Source organism: Hoplias malabaricus, chromosome 6 (genome assembly GCF_029633855.1).
Source record: "Hoplias malabaricus isolate fHopMal1 chromosome 6, fHopMal1.hap1, whole genome shotgun sequence".
NCBI lineage: Eukaryota > Metazoa > Chordata > Actinopteri > Characiformes > Erythrinidae > Hoplias > Hoplias malabaricus.
The window spans coordinates 50839174-50853694 of NC_089805.1; the positions used below are offsets into that span (position 1 = coordinate 50839174).

The window sequence follows — 14521 nt, forward strand, 5'->3', positions numbered from 1 at the left end:
TGGTGTAGTAGTAGGTGGAGTCACTGGAGCTGGAGACATTACTGTTTTAAACAACACTTTTAAGGTCTTTGCTCTGATCTCCTCTGCGAAAGTGAACTGGGGGGAAAGTGTGGGTTTGCTGGTGGGGGACTGGGACGGTGGAGAGCCAACTTTGCCAGAGGGATTAGTTTGGTCCAAGGGTGGTTTTAAATATTTGGGGGTGTTTTTAGGAAATCAAAATACTGAAAAGAAAAATTGGGAAGGTGTGTTACAGGCAGAGTGCAGAACAGACTGAGTAAATGGATTTTACCAAACATGTCTTTTAGGGGAAGAACCCTCATAGTCAATAATTTAATAGCGTCGTCCCTCTGGCATCGTTTGGCCTTTTAAAGGGGATTCAAGCTCTTATTGTTGTCCATATTTTATTTGGGATAAACTCCACTGGGTCAAGAGAAGTGTCCTGTACTTATCTAGAGATGAGGTGGGGTCAGGGTGTTATACATCATGAGAGCAGAAGGGCAACTTTTAGGCTCCAGTTTTTACAAAAAGTTTTATACGGTCCTGCGCATGCCCTGTGGAGGAAAGTGGCGAAGGCTGTTTTGCGCAAGGCTGGTGGACTGGGCCTGGAGGAGAACAGGTGGAAAAATAGACACCCGCTAACTCTGTCTACTGGCTCTTGAGGGAACCAGTCCTCCACAGGGCTCGCTGACAGATGGGAGAAACCAAGGACAGTCTGAGAGGATGAGGAGGGCAGGTCTGATCATAGTGAAGGACCTGATAACATCTACTGGAGTGGAGTGTGACAAACCTGATGCGCTGGCACAGAGACTCTGGATGAGGTCCTGCAGAGTCGCCCTGCAGATGCTCTGCAGGTTTCAATGGGCTCTCACTGAAGATGACAAGAGACTGCTAAGGAGATGGGAATGTCATCGAACAGGTCAGGAAACAGAGGATCCCTTCCCCTGTCTGTGGATCAGCCCCAGACTTCCGGCTACTGACTCTGGAAGCCCCCTGCTGAACTCTGGGGGTTTGCGTGGTCTGAGATTTGACTGTCTTTCTGCACGTGTGATGTACAAAGGGTGTGTGAAAATGTTAAATCGGACTGAACTGACAGGCCAGGTGGATACGCCCTGGCGGGCTAATTTTGGCCTGTGACGTGAAGCCTGCCTGGAGGGCGCTCTATAAACCACCATTGACCAAGTCAGCTGGAGATCTGCAGTGGAGAAAATTACACGGTATTGTCGCTGTCAATGCATTTGTGTCCATTTTAAACCCCACTGTGTCCTTTTTGCTCTTTGAGAGAAACAGTGTTTCATTGTTTTACACAGTGTTTTAGACTGAACGTATTATTTAAGGTTTTAACTTCACTTTTTCATGGTTTTGGTGAATGTTTTAATCGTCATGTTTTTATTTTTGGTTTTCCATACTGTCAGTTGTTGAACTTCATTGTGGGTTAAAGCTAAAACTGCAGTGTATTTTAGCAGAAAGAAAAAACTGGACTCTGGTGTAAATTTTGATGTCTGTCTGATTTTTAAAGGGTTGGTGCAGTGGGGAATCAAAGTGGATTTTTTGTTTTATAAAACGATGATGAACTTGGACAGTTTTATGAATGTATGGGACTATGATGGGGCTCTGTGCACCACAGAGGGTGGTGTTTTATTTTTAACTTTTGTGTTAAAATAAGGACTGAATTTAATTCCTGATTTTTTTTTTTTTTTGTAACAAATAGTGATCTCTCTCTCTCTCTCTCACACACTAAATGTTTTATTTTTTATCACAGATATATTTTATAATACACATTTCATTTTCTATATTTTAACAGACACTTTGTATTTGTTTATTGTTTGTTAATCTTTATTATTTTAACAGAAAGATTTGAGAATTTTTATTGTTTCATTTGATTGTGTCACAAGTTTGTTTTGTGTTTTGTTTTAATATTTTGACAATGTGAGTGTAATTGTGTATGAAACAGCAGTGCTCTCTCTCTCTCTCACACACACACACACACACACAGATCAGTGATTACTCCACATCACACAGTCGCACTGATCCATCCCAAACATAGAACCCAGCATAGAGGGGCTCAGTGAATGTGGTGGTGAGTGTGTGTAAGTGTGTGAGTGTGTGTGTGTTGGGGGGGGTGGTATAGAAGGACAGAGTGCCCCCCTCCCAGTCCAGATACACCCCCACTCTGTTAGAGGGAGATGGAGGGACAGGGATCTGAGTTTCCTGAGCGTTGTGGACGAGAGCGAAACTGTTCCCATCACAGTCCAGACTCCAGGAGTTTTTATTACGTCCAAATACAGCCTCAGCTCCTTTCCTCTGGATTCCTCCGTACGACACTGAGATATAAACCAACTCCCCACTCCACTCCACCTCCCAGTAACAGCGTCCAGTCCAACTCTCCACACTCAGAACCTGAAAAACATCATCAAATCTCTCCGGACGATCTGGATACCACTGATCCTCCCACACAAACTCCACCTTCCTGTTTCCCTCCGACAGAGAGAGAAGAGTATACGCTGTGTTTGGATCCAGAGTGACATCACACGCATCTACACACACAATAAACACACATTAGAGAACACAAGATCACACACACATCTACAAACACAATAAACACACATTAGAGAACACACCATCGCACACACATCTACAAACACAATAAACACACATTAGAGAACACACCATCACACACACATCTACAAACACAATAAACACACATTAGAGCACACACCATAACTCTTTCTCACTCTCTCTCTCTCTCTCACACACACACACACACAGAGTGAGAGAGACAGAGAGTGTGTGAGTGTGTGTGTGAGAGACAGTATATGAGAGAGAGAGAGAGAGAGAGAGAGAGAGAGAGAGAGTGTGTGTGTGTGTGTAAGAGAGAGAGAGAGAGAGAGTGTGTGTGTGTGAGTGAGAGAGAGAGAGTGTGTGTGTTTGTGTGTGTGTGTGATGGTGTGTGTGATGTGTGTGTGTGTGTGTGTGCGTGTGTGTGTGTGTGTGTGTGAGTGAGTTGTAAGCAGCAGTGAAGAGTGTGAGCTCCTGAAGGTTTGAATATTTAGTTGATGTTTTGTACAAATCCAGCAGTAAATAGTGATCTAAACTCAGGGGGAATATATCAGGACGATTTGGAGTGATCTGTAGATCCACTGGCTGTTGAGAGGAGGAGAAAACTCGTCTTTTTAACTTTGGGCCGAGAGCCTCAGGTCCGAGCGGCACACACTGACCAATGAGCAGAAGAAAGAAGTGGAGGAATAAACAAAGAACACAGGGAAATAACAAACAACGGGACTAAGAAAGAGGAACACAAAGCAAAGGAGAGACATTTGAGGAGAAAGACTGGTGTCTGCTCCAGTGGAAACCCACAGTGGACTGTAAAGGTCAGGGAACACTGCCTCATTATTCTCTGGAGAATCTTTTACACTGAAACTATTGTGGAAATGTGCTTTTATATTTATATTTACAGAAATGGACAGATATAATATATATATAAATCAGTCACAGAGAAGAAAACTCAACTGGAAACAAAACAGAAACATTCTCAGTTGTTGTTTACATTTAAAAAGAAAAATAAAGAAACAATAAAATGGAATCAGAGAATACAGCCTCAGGACCCTGGCCCCGCCCCTTTCTCTACCTCCCAGAACCTCCTCTGAACACTCCAAGCAGCAGCGTGAACACCCAGAGACTCTGTTTACAGACTTCACCGAGACAGAAAAGCACACCACCACCACCTCCTCTTCTACACCAAGAATACCAGCTCCTGACCCAGCGCTTTCTGCCAGCGCTACAGCCACGTCATCAAAAGAGGCGTCCGCAGAGGCCGACGAGTCGTAGCGTTTGAAGACGGCGAGAAACGAGAAAGACGACTCTTAACGCTCAGCAGATATCAGACCGAGACGATAATGATCCAGGGAAATGAGTCTGCTCTCCGAGTCTTCATCAAAGATTTCACTCCAATGAAGGAAACGGCAACAGGAGCAGAGCTCCCACAAGTAAACGTCTCCCAAGAAGAGAGCGATACCCTTCCAACAGAAAGTCAGCACACATCACCCTCAGCACCAAGCCCTCAGTCTCCTGCATCAGAAATAAAGGAGAACCTTTATCACTGTTAGAGTAGAAACGTGTGAAGAAAGGAAACGTCTCAGTAACCGAGTAAACGACGTGTTGAGTCGGTTCAGTGCTTCATTATTTCAATTCAGAGAAGAGATCGAGAGCCTGAAAACAACCAACACAAGATCATCCAGTGAACTACAAGAAACTACATCAGCTCCGTAACGTAAAGACGGACACGAGGAGAGAACCAGCAAAGACCAGAGAAACATTATTCGAGGAGCTTTCTACAGTAAACTGTGATGGGAATATGCATACTGACACCAATGAGTAATATTGATAATGATAACCCCATGTTTTCAGTGAGTAATTATAATAACTAATCCTGATCAAATATTACTAATACATTATTAAAGACATAGGACATATTGTGCTTGTGACCTTAAAGGACTTGTTACATTGTGACCCAGGGCATGACCCAGGAGAAACTGTTGGAGGGGGGAAAGTGCTGAACATCGCACTGAGAATAAAATGGTGAAGTAGGTCCCTAGATAGACTGGAGAAAAGAGAAGTCCAATCAACAAGTTGTAGAGCATCCCGAGTACAGCTTGAACTTGACCTAACCGTCTGCTATCATGACAGATGTGAAATAGAAGATAACATGCCAATTAGGAGAATGTCTGGATTTTGTGAAATGAGACATGATGTAATAATGTCCGAACGGTACACATGATGCTTGGTGTACGTGCAGAAGGGGCACATGACAGTGGGGTGTACGTGACTGGAGTTCTATATGTACTGCAACAAATGTTTGAATAAACTAGAGATTGGAGTTTATTCCTCTGATTTCTCCTCGGGTCTGAGAATGGGTCTTCCTTTCTGGTTGCACTTAGACAATTGCCATAACAACTAACACTAGCGTCAACACTCGGGCCAGGTCTGCCTCTAACTCAGTCTCTGCATTGACTCAGTGTTTAGATAGACGTGACCCAAACAATCAGAGGAGTGTGTGTGAGCAGTGACCTGGGCACGTGTTCTGCAGGGTCCTGAACTCCAGACTCACACACTTCCTTATACATCACAACATATTCAGTAAATCACAGATCAGATTTTTACCAAACTACAGAAAGTCAGACCACATTTTCACCCTCAACACACTAATCGATAAATATTTAAACCAAAATAAATGCTAAACATTCACGTGCTTCATGGATTTCCATAACGTTTTGATTGAGTTTTGTGTAACGGATTATTTTATAAACTTCTGGAGAACGGTGTGTGTGTGTGTGAGGGGGGTGACACATATGATGTCTGAACTACTCCAGTCACATACCCAACCTCTCTTTAGGTAATGAGTTTTCAAACTGGGACCAGCATCCGATCAAGAAACTGAACAGAGTTCTGCAGAAACGTCCTCAGGGTCCAGAGGAAGACCCCCACACGGCCTTCAGGGCTGAATTGGGGCAATATCCGCTCATCATCAACATTAAGAAAAGAGCCCTTAACTTTTGGAAACACGTCAAATCCAGTGACCACCCCCTCACTCCACTGTAAAGCACTGACCACGGCCCGGAGCCCCCTAACCCGACTGGTCCTTAGTCTCAGTGACCTTCAGCACACTGACATCACACACATCCCACATCCTCACCCAGAGAATCAGACTCAGACACACTACAGACAAACAACAGCAGAAGTACATCACACACTGCACTGAGATCAGCAGCCTCCAGCACACACTGGACTGAGATCGGCAGCCTCCAGCACACATCGGCGGTACACAGAGCTGGAGACCCAGAGCAGTCCAGCTATGCTCTTACTGTGATCTCTCAGTGGAGGAGACAGAGCTGCACTTCCTCTCTCTCTCTCTCTCTCTCTCTCTCTCTCTCTCTCTCTCTCTCTCTCACACACACACACACACACATTGTTCTTCCTCCTGGGGCAGAGGAGGGGGCTGATCACACTCGCTGCACACTATGTAGCAACCTGTCACACCCTGAGAGAAACCAGTGCAGCCTCCCACTGATATTCACTGACTGTGTTACATTGAGTTTGTTTTCTTATACCTTCTTTGTTGATCACCATCAATCCTGTATATTGTAATTTCTTTTTTGTGGTTAATTGTGACCCACACCCTACACCCTCATTTCTATGTAATGTTCTTTATGTTCTTAGTGTATTGCTTTGACAACAGTTTATCTCACTACGTTCACCAATGAAGCTCCACTGAACTGAACTGAGAGAGAGTCTCTCAGTGTCCATGCTGACAAACACGACATACGAAGCATCACCGTGTCTACACCTAAAACTTACGTTCAAAGTCTGCTCGCGGTTGTTAAGACACATAAAAACCTGCCTACAGAAGGACAGAACATGTTTGACATTTTAGTAAAATAATTATGCCCCACCTTGCAGTGGCATAAACACTGCATAGCGGAGTCAATGATAATTAGTTATTATTTGATTAATAATTAATTATTTAATTCATTTTGTTAAGCTCCATGTTTGGGGAGCCATTAAGTAATATGAAGTGTCTTTACCTGTCCAGTCTCAGCTTGGACATGTAGGTCATCATCTAGGAAGCAGAAGAAGCTCTTTCCCACAACTCAGCATTTATTGGCTGTAAAGTTGTCACTTTTGGAAAAGCCCTCCATCCTCAAGGCTCCTAAAGATGACTGTTTCAGACGATTGTTTTGGGGCTGAACCGATGAGTTCACAATTGCTTCCACATCTTTTGAGAAGAAAGTTTTTGGTTTAGTCATATATATTATATAATATCATACACTGAGCACAGGGTCGAAGAGAGGGAGATGAAATCTTGTTTTGTGAAGTACTACTGAGTGGGGCCTTGCGCTTTTCCCCCTGAAGACTCTACATCAAAGCCTACCATTGCTTTCAGCTGCTTTCTTCTTGGCTCAGATTCATCATCAATGTTGTTTTCTTTTTAGAACAACCTAGTCCTCTCTGTTAGAGCTGCTCTACTGTGTGCTCTGTCCTAGTCCTCTCTGTTAGAGCTGCTCTACTGTGCGCTCTGTCCTAGTCCTCTCTTTTAGAGCTGCTCTACTGTGTGCTCCGTCCTAGTCCTATTAGAGCTGCTCTACTGTGTGCTCCATCCTAGTCATCTCTGTTAGAGCTGCTCTACAGTGTGCCCCTTCCTGTCTCTCTGTTAGAGCTGCTCTACTGTGTGCTCTGTCCTAGTCCTCTCTGTTAGAGCTGCACTACTGTGTGCTCTGTCATAGTCCTCTCTGTTAGAGCTGCTCTACTTTGTGCGCCATCCTGTCTCTCTGTTAGAGCTGCTCTACTGTGTGCTCTGTCCTAGTCGTCTGTTAGAGCTGCTCTACTGTGTGCTCTGTCCTAGTCCTCTCTGTTAGAGCTGCACTAATATGTGCTCTGTCAAAGTCCTCTCTGCTGGAGCTGCTCTACTGTGCTCCATCCTTGTCTTCTCTGTTAGAGCTGCTCTAATTTATGCTCTGCCCTAGTCCTCTCTGCCAGTGCTGCTCTACTGTGTGCTCTGTCCTGTTTCTCTCTCTTAAAGCTGCTGCTCTACTGTGTGCTCTGTCCTGTCTCTCTCTGTTAGAGCTACTCTACTTGGTGCTTGGTCCTAGTCCTCTCTGTTAGAGCTGCTCTACTTGGTGCTCCGTCCTAGTCCTCTCTGTTAGAGATGCTCTACAGTGTGCTCCATCCTGTCTCTCTGTTAGAGCTTCTCTACTGTGTTCTCTGTCCTAGTTATCTCTGTTAGATCTGCTCTACATTGTGCTCCGTCCTGTCTCTCTGTTAGAGCAGCTCTACTGTGTGCTCTGTCCTGTCTCTCTCTCTTAAAGCTACTGCTCTACTATGTGCTCTGTCATGTCTCTCTGTTAGAGCTACTCTACTGTGTGCTCTGGCCTAGTCCTCTCTGTTAGAGCTGCTCTACTTGGTGCTCCATCCTAGTCCTCTCTGTTATTGATGCTCTACAGTGTGCTCTGTCCTGTCTCTCTGTTAGAGCTTCTCTACTGTGTGCTCTGTCCTAGTTATCTCTGTTAGATCTGCTCTACATTGTGCTCCGTCCTGTCTCTCTCTGTTAGAGCTGCTCTACTGTGTTCTCTGTCCTAGTCATCTCTGTTAGATCTGCCCTACTGTGTGCTCTGTCCTAGTCCTCTCAGTTGAAGCTGCTCTACTGTGTGTTCTGTCCTGTCTCTCTGTAAGAGCAGCTCTACTGGGTGCTCCGTCCTATCTCTCTCTCTTAGAGCTGCTGCTCTGCTGTGTGCTCTGTCCTGTCTCTCTCTGTTAGAGCTGCTCTACTGTGTTCTCTGTCAGAAACGTGCAGCTGTTTCTGAATGTGACAAAGCTGCCCTGTTTTCCTTTAAGTTTGTGTTGATTAATGGATTTTAGTTTATTTTGAGTGTATTAGTTAAACACCTATATTTATTTTATCATAGTACATTTACATGTGAAACTAAAGTATTAATGAATGAATACAGCTTTAGTAGAACTGTACTGTAAAAGTGAAGCCCCTCACAGTAAGGTCTAAGTTCTTGCTCGGTTTGACCATACAAACATTTGGTAAAGATTTAACAGATCAACATTTCTTCTTGGGGCTAACCCTGGGCCTCCTCTCAGTCCAGACTCGCTCCTGTTTGGGAGAAACCCCTGGAATGATGTTCATAGCAATTGTTTAAGCCAATCAGGAGTGTTCAGTGCATTTGAGTCTCTGTTTTAACATTGTGTTCCTCCCCATCACTGTTCTTTACTTTACACATCAGTTTACGGAAGCCCTAAAGGGCAAGGTGTAAAATAATGTTTAAATTAAGTTTCTGAGAAGTGAATTCCACATTATTTTTTCCTGCCTGTCTCACACCAACAATAGTTGAAAAAGGCTAACTTTTAGCGTGTTACACCAGTTTTGACCAGCAGGTGAAGAAAGATCATTTTCCCCATCAAATGCAGCCAGAATGGGGTGTTAATAATTAGACTGCTGAAGTGTTACAGCCCGCCACCCTGAAATGGAAAAGCGGAAAAGAAGAAGATGATGATGATAATGATGATGAAGTATTACAGCTACAAAGTCCACAGTCTTGCTTTTCATTGATTTAGCCATTTTATATATTTTTCCAATCAATAAATCAGTATTTCTGTCAAAATATACCTTGCAATTAAAGTCATTTAAGTCTATTAGTGACAGATATTCAGAGTTTTCACTGCGCCATATTTGAGTCAATGTGAACATATAGATTAGTTGAAAGGACAGACTCTCAGGATCACGAGGATATAAACCATTAAAGAGTCTAAAGAGTATGATTCCGGAATTAAAACCCAAAGAAAATAGTTATCACACATTTCAGACCTTTTTCACAAATGCAAACCCAAAGTGTGGTGTGTTCTCCCCATGTCTGCGTGGGTTTCCTCCGGCTGACTGTCTGTGAGGAGTATGGTGTGTTCTCCCCGTGTCTGCGTGGGTTTCCTCCAGGTGACTGTCTGTGAGGAGTGTGGTGTGTTCTTCCCGTGTCTGCATGGGTTTCCCCCAGGTGACTGTCTGTGAGGAGTGTGGTGTGTTCTCCCCGTGTCTGCGTGGGTTTTTTCCAGGTGACATTCTGTGAGGAGTGTGGTGTGTTTTCCCCGTGTCTGCGTGGGTTTCCTCCAGGTGACTGTCTGTGAGGAGTGTTGTGTGTTCTCCCCGTGTCTGCGTAGGTTTTCTTCGGGTGACTGTCTGTGAGGAGTGTGGTGTGTTCTCCCCGTGTCTGCGTGGGTTTCCTCTGGGTGACTGTCTGTGAGGAGTGTTGTGTGGTCTCCCCGTGTCTGCGTAGGTTTTCTCCGGGTGACTGTCTGTGAGGAGTGTGGTGTGTTCTCCCTGTGTCTGTGTGGATTTCCTCCTTGTGCTCCGGTTTCCTCCCACGCTCCAAACACACACAAGTGGAGACTCAAAAGTGTCCATAGGTGTGTGTGTGTGTGAGTGAATGTGTGTGTGTGTCGCCCTGTGAAGAACTGGCCCCCCCTGCACGGTGTGTTCCTGCCTTGGGCCCAGTGTTTCCAGGTAGGCTCCAGACCCACTGTGACCCTGAACTGGATAAGGGTTACAGATAATGAATGAATGAATTCTTATGTTAAGGTCATGTTGGGAAAGTTCATATATTCAAACCTAGTTGGAGAAGGTATTGATTTTATATTCAGTAAAGTAATTGGTAAAGTGGGTTCACTTCATCCAGAGTAAAAAGTAAAGTAAGAAGCTGAGTTTATTTGTTTATGGATTAATTTTTGCTTAGTTTTGTTAAACTTACTGCTAGTGGCTTCTAATATATTATTTATTTATAGTTACATTTATATAACGCCTTCCCAAGGACAAGAAAATATACCATAAAATAACTGTTGATTCCAAAACGATTTGATTCTGAAAACACACATCAAAACATGGCAAATTGTTGCATAATGTTTGTTAATGTAATTAAGAATAATTTAGTAAAAAAACTTACATTTTTTCATCAAACTTCTTGTGAGGCGTGTTACATGTGGATCCTTCAGGGCTGTGTTTTTATACCGGCGGATTGAAGCTCCTGGGTGCTCTGGGTCTGAAATAAAACTGATCACTCTCTTGCTGGGGTTAATGGTGTTGTACCAACTGAGTGTGGAATCCAGGACCTCCTTGACACCCTCGTTCTTGTACCAGGGAAGTTCCTCTGTTGTGTCCTGTTCAGCCGGGCCACTGGTGAAACCACTCCTGAAGTTCTCAGCTGCCTGTGAGATTTTTTTGAGGTATGGTTCCTCATACTGTAGAGAGGTGAAGCTGAACACATGGGCATCAGTAACATCTGGGTCCATGAGGAATGAGTCAAGCTCAGGTCCTGGAGGTTTAATTGTGTAATCTTGTATCTTATTGATGTACTTCATCACAACATCAATCTCAGTATCCTTTCCATCCAGCCACTGCTTTATTTCTCTTCCACTGAAGCCAGATTTATTCAGGGACATCAGGAGGTCTTTAAGGGTCGTTTCCTTCACAGTTCCTCCTCTGATTTCTGGAATCAGAGCTGCCATTTTCTTCAGAAACTCAACAGTGAAAACCCTCAGACTGCTCTGGAACTGCTCAAGTTTGTCAACAAGGTCTGCAGCATTTATCCCTTTGCCCTTCTCCAGTAGGTCGTTGGTTCTCTTCTCAGCTTGGTGGAAATCATCCATCACCTTCTCCACCTCAGACACCAGTGCCTCTGAGATCATTGTCTTTAACTTGGACTCTGTGTTGTTAAACCTGCTCAGTGGGTACAACCAGACCTTCACAGGCACAGCCTTCTCTTCCTTCTCCCCCAGCAGGGTGGACAGCTCTTTGTACACCTTCACAGCTTCCTCAAATGTAGAAGGGTTCTCTTTTAGATCAAAATCTCCAAAAAATTTGCAGCTGAAGTTCTGCACCTTCTTCTTGTCATCATCATCCATTTTAAGGCTTCCATCCCCACTGATCTCAACTGTGGGTATCTTTTTGATCATCACATGTAGGTTTCCTTGGATTTCCTTCTTATCTGAAGCATCACTGGCTGTTTGTTGGAATTCCATGATTGCTTCAGCTCCATAGAGCACCCCAACCACAACATGTGTAGCATCTGTCTCTTCCAGTATCTGAGCATTTGGAGAGCCTAGATCAGATATTCTAAGCTCTTTAAACTCAGTAAACTTATGGTAGCGCAGGGAAACACTGCACTGATGAGTGGAGGAGGTTTTGCTCTTCAGATAATGGGCAGAACCTCCAGCCTCTATCAGCCCACAGAAGAGGCTGAGTTTTATTGAGGCGCTCACTTCTAACAGACTGGTCTTCTCACTGAGAGACTCTGATCCTGCTACCTGGAATCTTGTACTGGGCTGTGGTCTGACTTGAGTAGCTTTATCAATATCCTCGGTCTTCCAGAGGCTGAATCCTGAAAAGATTGACAGGATAATGTTAGATCACCTCCTGCAGAGCTAGGCCTGTCATTGTGATCTCACTAAAATAAATCTTGAGTGCAATGAACCAAATTAATATCAGCTCCACCATCAGTAGAATATCAATAGTACAATAAATCAATCATGTGCATATGAATGTGAGTTTATTTCATTTGCATTAGTTCTCTTTCTATAAATGCTATAACAGTGTATAACAGTAACAATAATAACAGAGAACAGTCTGCTTATGTTGGATAGTGCAGAGTTACCCCTGCCCTGTCATTCTACTTTTGTGTTTTATTTCTGAGCACACATTCGTAACACACACACAACGTTATATGTTAGTAGAGATTTTATTTTTCTGCAAAAACTACTACTTTTACTGCTCTGAAAGTGCACTAAGACAATTTCCTATTTCACAGCTCCCTGTGGAGTCCACTTCTCACCCTCCCAGAGAGCACATGTTGCCCAGCTGCGGAACATAAATACAATATTAACAGCATTTCCACTTCGTTTGGATTACAGCTGTTTGTCACATTTCTGTTTGGGTTGTTTGGAGCATTTGTCCCAGCAATGACTGCACTTTCTGAGAAAGCTGAGGAAGTTTGGCATTCCAGCCAAAATCTTCAGCAACTTCTATAGGTGCACAGTCAAAAGTGTCCTCACTAACGCCACCACAGTCTGGTATGGAAACTGCACCCTGCAGGAAAGGAAGTCTCTTCAGCATTGTAACATCCTGTCTGTTTTCCTCACCATGTGCTCATGTAGCACATGTTTCTGGTTGTTGTTATTGTCCCTGCTCTAGTCCCGCCTTAGCTCCGCCCTCACGTCAGTGCCCCTTTGTAGTCCTGCCCTCTCGTTATTGTCCCCAGGTGTTTTTTGTCAGTGCTCGGTATATATTGCTCCGTATATATTGTTCCTTTGTTTCAGTGTTCCCTTGTTGGTTCTTGTGTGTGTGGATGTGTGTCTCCCTGTGTCTCCCATGTCTACCCCTGTTCTCGGTTGTCTGTCTGTTCCTGTTTTGTTTGTGAAACTCCTTGCTCGTGTTTGTTTTGTTTTTGTTCCTGTTTAATAAAAGATTCCTTGCGTTTACGTCCACTTCCCTTGTCTGTCCTGCCCAACTGTGACAGAAGAACTGACCAGCTAAAAATGGACGTAGCAATGAATCCGTTTGGTAGGTGTGTGATTAGGCGCACTCCATTCGGTTCGGGTTCTGGCACTCCAGCGGGGTATGTTGTGAAAATGTAGCACATGGTTGTTGTTACTGTCTCTGTCCTAGTCCCTCCTTAGCTCCGCCCTCTCATCAGTGTCCCCTTTGTAGTCCTGCCCCCTCGTTATTGTCCCCAGGTGTACCTTGTCAGTGCTCTGTATATATGGTCCCTTTGTTTCAGTGTTCCCTTGTCGGTTCTTGTGTGTTTCTCTTTCTCTGTGTCCCCCATGTCTACCCGTTCTTGGTTGTCTGTCTGTTCCTACTTCATTGGTGTGGTTAGTTTGTGAAACTCCTTGCTCATGTTTGTTTTGTTTTTGGTCCTGTTAAATAAAAGATTCCTTGTGTAACCCATATGAAGTATTGGGCTACTAAGCCTGTTTATGTTATTTAAGTTGCAATACTTGTTTGTTCCAGTAGAGTGCGCCTTGGTGATGTATATTTATGAGAGCACGCCACAGCACTCTCCTCACTCTGACAACGCCAGAACCAACCAGCAGTTAGCTGAAGCTGACAAATGATAAATAGCTTATGAAAAATAAATAAAAACGATAAATAAGCAGGAGTTCATAAACGAGTCTGGACCACAGGAGTGCAAGTAGATGAGGAAATTACACAAGGAAGTCCCGGTTAGTCTCAACCCTGTTTACTGTTAGCCCGAAGCTAATGGCTAATGCTGATAAAATGTAATTTTATCTTGATACTACTGCCAGGCACTTTAAATACAAAACCAATCGGGAGTTTATATGAATGTTGTCTAATGTTTGCCACGCTTTGGTGCATGCTGTATCATTGTTAATTACAGAAATCAATATTTTATGTATGCTAATGCTAACCTCTAATAGCATAGATAGCATCTGCTTATGCAGTTAAGATTAGCATAGTGGTGAAACTACACGTGCTGTTAGCCTGTTGTTAATACAGTTCTAAACATGTAAATATTTTTATTTCATGGTTAAAACTCTTTAAAAAGCTTATTTTAGTTAATATTGCATTCTCTGTTTATATTATATACATGTTAAACCATTGTATTTGGATGGATGTGTACTGCTAATTATGGTTCATCATAAATCTAAGCTGTCTACGCTGCACTAAAGTTGTAAAAGAAATATGTTTACTGTTATGCAGTTATTCTGAGTATTGGATAAAACTTTTGAGAGTAACAGGACAAGTCTTGTAAAAACTAGATGTGGACATGGATATTTACTTTCTACATTGTTTTTTTTTTATATAGTGATCTTCGTTCTGTGATGGCGAGCCCAGCCCACGGTGACTGTGAATGGTGAGACGGTGTGGCCGGCCGGAACACCCATTCCCAGGAGAACCCTGAACTGAATATTGTCCACTGGATTACAGATAAGATGCACCCTAAAACACTACCCGGGTAGTAAC

The 14521-nt window shown here is 43.6% G+C and overlaps 1 protein-coding gene across 1 annotated transcript in view; it reads right to left on the minus strand.

The window, feature by feature from the left end:
- Window positions 1-1780: 1780 nt before the first annotated feature.
- Window positions 1781-14521, minus strand: part of LOC136699895 (stonustoxin subunit beta-like) — a 457886-nt gene continuing 445145 nt past the window's right edge. The window contains exons 6-7 of the mRNA XM_066674950.1: window positions 10485-11918; window positions 1781-2534 (exon numbers count right to left, since the gene is read on the minus strand). Of these exons, the coding sequence (XP_066531047.1) occupies window positions 2002-2534; window positions 10485-11918 (1967 nt within the window). The 3' untranslated portion in view covers window positions 1781-2001. The remainder of the gene's footprint in view (window positions 2535-10484; window positions 11919-14521) is intronic.